Source organism: Eupeodes corollae, chromosome 3 (genome assembly GCF_945859685.1).
Source record: "Eupeodes corollae chromosome 3, idEupCoro1.1, whole genome shotgun sequence".
Classification (NCBI taxonomy): domain Eukaryota; kingdom Metazoa; phylum Arthropoda; class Insecta; order Diptera; family Syrphidae; genus Eupeodes; species Eupeodes corollae.
Genome location: NC_079149.1, coordinates 23202373 through 23210382, shown reverse-complemented (window position 1 = coordinate 23210382; position 8010 = coordinate 23202373). Strand labels below are relative to the sequence as shown.

At 38.8% G+C, this 8010-nt stretch overlaps 1 protein-coding gene across 1 annotated transcript; it reads left to right on the top strand.

The window, feature by feature from the left end:
• Window positions 1–501: 501 nt before the first annotated feature.
• LOC129952457 (uncharacterized) lies at window positions 502–1505 on the top strand. The gene is made up of 3 exons (XM_056065041.1): window positions 502–711; window positions 770–1293; window positions 1352–1505. Exons 1-3 carry the CDS (start codon window positions 682–684, stop codon window positions 1440–1442), a joined length of 645 nt encoding a protein of 214 aa, XP_055921016.1. The 5' UTR covers window positions 502–681; the 3' UTR covers window positions 1443–1505.
• Window positions 1506–8010: the final 6505 nt, after the last annotated feature.

Here is an 8010-nt window from a genome sequence, read left to right as displayed (position 1 = left end):
ACTCAATTTAAGAAACAAATAATAATAACACAAATTTTCTTTCAAAAAACAACAAAGAACTTTAACTCCAGATTGTTCACTTTGGATAATCTTTAAGCGATGATTTATTCAACATTTTTGCAAATTTAATGTACTTGAAAACCAAGATTTAATTTAAATAATTCTTACATTTAATTTTTGTGTTTATCGTATCAACCGATTTGGTAACTATTTTCGTTGCATGTTGAAAACTGAATTACTTTAAGTTATGTAAGATCTATTCGATTCATGATTTTGTAGAAAAACGTTGTTCCATACCAACGCCTGCCCGAAATTCTTTTATTTTTATGCAACCATTCCAATGACTTTCTCAACTATTCCCTTAATTACATTTTTAATAGGTAAGAAAATGTATAACTAAATGCGTCATTAATATACCAATGAATCATGTGTTAACAAAAGGTTCAAATTCCTAAAGAACATTCTTAACCCTCATTATTTTCAAATTATATTAGAAATCGAATTCTGAAAATCCAATTGGGTGCATTTTATCTTTTCTATCCTACTCTATGTCTGCAAACTTTTTTTCAAACTATAAAAACCCAAAATACTTCCAAACTTAGTATCAGTTACAATTTGTCTTTTAGTAAAGCATCAGCAACATTTTAAAAAATAAGAAAATAACCAGTAAAATAAATAATCATGAATTGCAAATTTGCCTTAATATTTCTGGTAAGTTAATAATACATATTTCTATTTAAAGTATGTTTAATAACAATTTCATTCACAGGTTGTTCTTGCAGTAGCTCTTAAATCTTCCCAGGGAACTAGCATTAGCATTCAGGATATCAAAGAAGATGTAGCAGAACTGAAAAAACCATTGATTGCTGCAAAAGTTGGCATTGCAACAGGTCTTGCAGCTAAAATTAAGTTTGCAGCCTTAAAGAAAGCAGCAGTTGTTAAAACAATTGTAAAGGCTCCATTTATTCTGGCGAAAAAAGCTGCATTATTAAAGATTAAAGCTATCAAGTCATTGGCAGCTTTTAAGGCTGATAAAGCGAAAAAAGCTGTATCGTTCGTAGCAGGAATTCCATCAGCTGCATTGGCAAAACTTAAACCCAATTCTACCCCACATGTCCAAGTAGCCCATCAAACTGAAGTAATTGACAACATCTATCCAGCATATCCTGATCATGGACAAAATTACAATCATCATCAAGAACAACACCAACAATACCAAATTCCTGCTAATACCAATTATCACTACTACAAAAGTGCTCTAGATGCTCCCCGAACATACACCAATGATTATAGGTAAGACATTTATTCATTTTTAAAAATTCGTGTACTAATACTATGCTCATTTTTGTAGCCTTGTTCCTGAAAACAATTCAGGAAGCCAATACTATCCTGTTTCTGATATTATCCAGCCCCATCAAAATTATGGTGTTCCAGCAAATTGATTAGATATTTGCAGAAAATTATAAAACTAATTTTAAGTTAATAAATACAAGAAACTTTTTTCAAAAAAATCAGATATTTGTATTCATTTTTAAAATTTTGGGAAGTGCTACTAAAATGTTTGAATAAAACCTAAAAGTATGCAACACTATTGATATCTTTATATTTTAAACGAAAATGTGTAGCTGATGCAATCATTCACTGAACGTGTTCATTTAGCGTATTTTTTAAAATGAACATTCAAAAAATTCGAATCTTTTCCGCTCTTTGATTTTACATTTCTATCATTCATGATGCATTTTAATTCAACTAAACTGTTTTTCAATAAGAGGTACTATTTTGAATATACCGGTATTTGGCCAGCTGTCACTTTTGAACCTATCATATCTTCGAATTTGACAAATAAAAATTATTCCAATACTAAAAATGGATAAATATACATTTGAACAACGCATTGAAATTGTTTAGTTTGAAAAAAAAAATGTTGAATATTTTGCAGTTACTGTTCTCAAAACATAAAAAGAAGAATAATATTGCTGCTTTACTTTGATGTTGAAAGTTATCCATTCCAAAAACGACATTCCGTATTTTGCATACAAAATTATATTGAAGATTTAAAAGTTTATTTCACAGAAGAACTCAATCCGGTCAATCATCAACAACATTCGCTCGTATCCTCGCTGATCTGGATTCTCATCGCAAACTATCCTCAGTGTTCAGGCTTCATTTTAATACCGATACTAAGTTAAACAGCAGAACTGTTGCACTTGGGGCTCGGGGAAATTTTAGACAATTGTGATAAGGTGTCTCTATTTTCAGCTTCTCACTATTTAGTGTGGTTATTGGGCTGTCAGTGTTTTTAAATCTCACTAAACTATGATAAATAAATGTGCAAGAAAAGTTTAGTCTACATTTTATTTTTTTGAAAACTTGATCACAATTATCGACCAGCGACATCTTGTGATTTTAAAACTAAAGAAATTTTCTTTGTGGTTACGTGAAAAATAAAGTTTATTCTTTAATGCTTCAAAATCCAAAAAATATTTGAGATTTTGAAGATAGACATTAATCTTGAAGTTATTGAGGGCACACAGCCACAGATGTCATCGTTCTTTTTATTCTTAAAGGCATAACTTTTTCATTTTAAGGAAAAACAAAACATTTATTTTATCTTAATTGATATAAATCTTTGGTGGAAATATGGCAAAACTTAATTATCTTTTCTATTGTTTTTTCTTGCAAAATAAGCCCAGTTAGTCCATTTTCACTAACAAAACTAAATAATATCAACAGTAATAGATTGATTTTTTCCCAATGGAAAACACATGAATCCAAATGCACAACTACTCAACGAACACAGCCATCGAGATACTTACTTACTTACTTAAGGTGGCGCTACAGTCCGGGGCGGACCTGGGCCTCAACCAACAATCGTCTTCAGCCAGCTCGGTCACTAGCTAGCTGTCTCCAGTTTCGCACGCCAAGTTGGTTGAGGTCCTCTCCCACCTGGGTGCGCCATCCGCTCTACATGACCTAGCCATCTAAGCCGTGGACTTTAATTCTGCTAACTAGGTCAGTGTCGCTGTACAGCCCGTACAGTTCGTCGTTATATCTTCTCCTCAATTCTCCATCTATGCGTACGGGACCAAAAATCACCTGAAGAATTTTTCTCTCGAAGCATCCTAAGACGCTCTCATCTTTCTTTGACAGGGTCCAGGCCTCAACGCTATAAATGAGAACCGGGATGATGAGTGTCTTATAGATGGGGATTTTAGATGCAGGTAGACAAAGTCCTTAACTACCTTAAAGTTATAGCTGTCCATGGTGACGTTTTGTCCAAGACGTCGTCGTTCAGTGTCCTTTTTTGATGACAGCATATACTTGGTCTTGCCCTCATTGACCACTAAACCCATCTTCTTCGCTTCCTACCAATGCTAAAAAACGCTCCACTGACATCATGCTTTGATCTTCTAGTAGTTTAGAGGGTCTCCTTTCTTATGTATCGGGCACACTATGCTGAGATTCCACTCATCGGGCATGCTTTCTTCCGACCATATTTTGCAGATGAGTTGATGCATGCTCCGTACCAAGTCATCGCCTGCTGCTGTGAATAGTTCGGCAGCGATGCCGTCAGCTCCAGTAGCTTTGTTTGACTTAAGTTTCGATATAGCTATCTTCACTTCGCCAAGGTCGGGTAGGCGGAATTGTTGATCTGCGTCGCCAAGGTTGAGTGGTTCTATCTCCCTTACAACGGAATTCGGTTCGTCATCGCCGTTATATAATTTGGAGAAATGATCTTTCCATATTCTCAGCATCGACTGCGGTTCTACTATGATGTTCCCCTGATCGTCTTTACAGGCTTCGGTTCGGGGCTGGTACCCTTGGGAAGTTTTTTTTTACCTTTTGGTAAAATTTACGAACCTCATTCCTGTTGTGACATCCCTCTATCTCCTCGATCGCGCGCTTCTTATGCTCTCTTTTTTTCCATCTAAGAAACCGGTGTTCCTCTCTCCTCTTCTGCTCGTAGAGCTCGAGAGCAGCTCTAGTCCTTTTGTGCAGCGCCGTTTTGTATGCCTCTTGTTTCGCTGCGTGAGCTTGCCGGCATTCGTCGTCAAACCAGGGGTTTCGCTGTGGTGGCCGTGTGAAACCTAGAACTTCAGAGGCGGCATCTCTGATGGCTGCAAGGCAATGTTGCCACTGGTTTTCAATGCTTAATGCAGGAAGCATAGGACTCCTTAGGAGGTTATTAGAGACTCGATCGGAAAAGGACATGGCAGTCTCTTGCGATTGTAGCCGTCTAACGTCGAATCTTCTCACAGTACTTCCTTGTTTTGGCTTGGATCGGGATATCCGTAGCCGTACCTTGGTTACAACGAGGTAGTGGTCCCAGTCAATGTTGGCCTCTCGGAATGTTCGGATATCCTGGATACTGGAGAAGTGTCGTGCGTCGATCGCAATGTGGTCAATCTGGTTGACGGTTGATTGATCAGGAGATTTCCATGTCCCCTTGTGGATATTGAGATACGTGAACTGCGTACTAGCTACCAGAACGTCTCGCCCCGTAGCGAAATCGACCAGCCTGAATCCGTTGTCGGAGGTAATGTCGTGCAGGCTGTATCTCCCGATTATGCCACTAAAGATGTCTTCTCTTCCTAGCTTGGCATTAAAATCTCCTAAGACAATTTTAATGTCATAGCCACGGCACTGCTCATATGTCTTGTCCAAGAGCTCGAAGAATATGTCTTTGGTGTCTTCATCTATCTCCTCTGTTGGGGCATGCGCGCATATTAGGCTTATGTTGGCGAATTTAGCCTTGCGGATTGTCGTGATGCGCTCGCTCACACTGTTGAATCCACACCTAAATAGACACTGTCTTTGGGTAGAGAGGTGCCTTAGGGGAAACACCTCCACCCCCTCTCTCGTTTACTGCACCCAACAACTTTCCAATGGGGTAATAACCCAATCTCCAGTTGAGATACTAGAAACCCAATGTTCACCACGGGGAGGTGAGATTAGGAGTTGATAGACAGAGGTGGGTTTTGAGAAAAACCTGTGAACGCTTGTGTCCTCTTGAATGCACATTTGAACATTCCGTAGTTGATTAGTAGTAGAGGTTTCTGAATCGATTGCGACCGAAAGACTTTATCTCTCAATCAAAAAGTGGTAGGTAAAGCACAAGATCTCGTTGGCCAATAATTGTGATCACCTTTTCGAGAAATAACGCGGTTAGCGAACTTTTTGTAATACGTAACACAGACTCGTTTTTAAATAATAAGCGTCTTATCACACTGCCAACCCAAAAACTAAAATGTTATGTCCAAAAAAAAAATAATTTTACTACTGATGGTTGCTCAAATCTACTGCACCCTTATTTTATCCTCCCTTTTTCGACAAAAAAGTGTGATATTATTTTGTGTGTGTCAATCATTTCGTGTTTTAATTTTTATTTGACACCTGTCAAACTGAGTGACATAATAATGGTTGAATAATTACTTTAAATCCTAATGGATTACTTGCCCGTCGAACAATGCGTTTCAATTTTTAAAACTTATCACCAAAGTTGTAATCCTAACATAGCCACTTTTTGTTTCAAGCGTTATAGGTTCCTGAGATATTTTGGGTTAACCGAAATTTAAAAATTGCTACGGTAAAAAAAAACCACCCACTTAGTTTTTGAGCGTCCCTTGTTCATCTTTTTGTGGTATTATCTGTATGAACAAATGTATTTGAAGTCGATACCTCTACTGGTTTTTGGTATGGATGACTAAAAATCAGTTAAAATATTTTATTCAGATTCTAGGTCCTTGAAACGTCGAGAAATGTTAACATTTTCAATTAGACAAATCGGACAAATTACATTAACATTATATGGGAAGTTAATAATAAATAAGACATAGTTAAGAATAGCAGACGTATTGGTAGAATCTCTGTAATTCCTAAAATCTTTGAGCCTATATATTTTATGAATAACTATTTTTATATGATTTAAGGGTATCAAAAATCTCCTTTATGATTTGTTTATTATAGAAAAGATCGTTTAAATTAAAAAAAAAAAAAACAATTGGACTTTATTATTACTTAATTAAATAAAGTATTTGACAACCTCTTTCATCGAGTTTTTTTTATTATAAAAGCTCGGTTTTTGTACCCTGTAATTATCTATTTCTAGAAATCAAATAATTTCAATGTTTCAAAATTAACTCTGGAGTTCCACAAGGTAGGCAATTAGGCCCTATTCTTTTAATTTAATTTATAAACGAGTTAAATTACTGAGTGCATCACTTATGCAGACTATATTTTTAATAGAGGCGAAGTATTTAACTGATTGTGTACGTATTCCAAATAGTCGAACTAATTATACACAATGTTATAATCTGAAGATGTTCAAATGGTAGATATGTGCATTCAAGAGGACACAAGCGTCCACAGGTTTTTCTCAAACCCACCTCTGTCTATCAACTCCTACTCTCACCTCCCCGCAGTGAACATCGGGTGCCTAGTACCTCAACTGGAGATTGGGTTCCAACCCCAGTGGAAAGTTGTTGGGGACAGCAAACGAGAGAGGGGGGAAGAGGTGTTTCCACAAAGGCACCTTTCCTTATCCAGGCGGCAGCGGACGAGTTCTCGAGATGGAATCAACGGTGGCGTCTACAGTTCCAGTAAGGTTGAACTACTTAGTGAACACCTTATAGGGCTTCTTCAACATATTCGGAGCCCAGGCCTGTAAGGAGCGGTTTATCCGTCTCCCCTTCCTTGGAGTTATACTAAGGATCTGGCCCTCCAGGTTGGTGGTTGTGCCGTCGGGGTGACTTCCTGGCCACGCAAAAAATTCCTTTCGTTTCGAAGCACCAACAAGCCTAGGATACGGACGGATTCACTGTTGACAACCCACGCAAACGAAATAAGGACAACGAACTTCGGATATGTACGTGGAATGTTAGGTCCCTTAACAGACCACGTGCAGCCGAACAATTAGCGGAAGCCCTAAACTGCTGCTAGGCAGATATTACAGCCATCCAAGAAGTGCGATGGGATGGACCGGGCAGACGCAAACTAAAAGACTGCGATATCTGCTACGGCGACTGCTACCAAGAACAAAGACAGCGTCTATTTGGCTGTGGATTTGTTGTTGGAACTAGGCTCAGGCAAAAAGTCTTGAGTTTCAACAGTGTAAGCGAGCGCATCACGACAATCCGGATCAAGGCTAAATTCGCCAACATAAGCCTAATATGGGCGCATGCCCCAACAGAGGAGAAAGATGAAAACACCAAAGACATATTCTTCGAGCTCTTGGACAAGACATATGAGCAGTGCCCTGTCTATGACATTAAAACTGTCTTAGGAAGACATCTTTGGCGGCATAATCGGGAGATACAGCCTTCACGACACGACCTCCGACAACGGATTCAGGCTGATCGATTTCGCTGCGGGGCGACACGTTCTGGTTGCTAGTACGCAGTTCACGCATCTTAATATCCATGGAAATCTCCAGATCAATCAACCGTCAACCAGATTGACCACATTGCGATCGACGCACGACACTTCTCCAGTATCCAGCATATCCGAACATTCCGAGAGGTCAACATTGACTCGGACCACTACCTCGTTGATGCCAAGATACGGCTACGGATATCCCGATCCAAGCCAAAACAAGGAAGTACTGTGAGAAGATTCGACGTTAGACGGCTACAAGCGCAAGAGACTGCTATGTCCTTTTCCGATCGAGTCTCTAATAACCTCTTAAGGAGTCCTATGCTGCCTGCATTAAGCATTGAAAACCAGTGGCAACATTGCCTTGCAGCCATCAGATATGCCGCCTCTGAAGTGCTAGGTTTCACACGGTTTGAGAGGAACACCGGCTTCTTAGATGGAAAAAAAGAGAGCATAAGAAGTGCGCGTTCGAGGAGATAGAGGGATGTCACAACAGGAATGATGTTCGTAAATTTTACCAAAAGGTAAAAAAACCTCCCAAGGTTACCAGCCACGAACTGAAGCCTGTAAAGACGATCAGGGGAACATCGTAGTAGAACCGCAGTCGATGCTGAGAATATGGAAAGATCACTTCTCCAA

Bases quoted from the DNA above. Each gene is read 5' to 3' on its own strand.
- LOC129952457 (XM_056065041.1), top strand. From the start codon at position 682: ATGAATTGCAAATTTGCCTTAATATTTCTG. The intron at 712-769 runs GTAAGTTAATAA...TTTCATTCACAG, and splicing joins AATTTGCCTTAATATTTCTG to GTTGTTCTTGCAGTAGCTCT. The intron at 1,294-1,351 runs GTAAGACATTTA...TCATTTTTGTAG, and splicing joins ACATACACCAATGATTATAG to CCTTGTTCCTGAAAACAATT.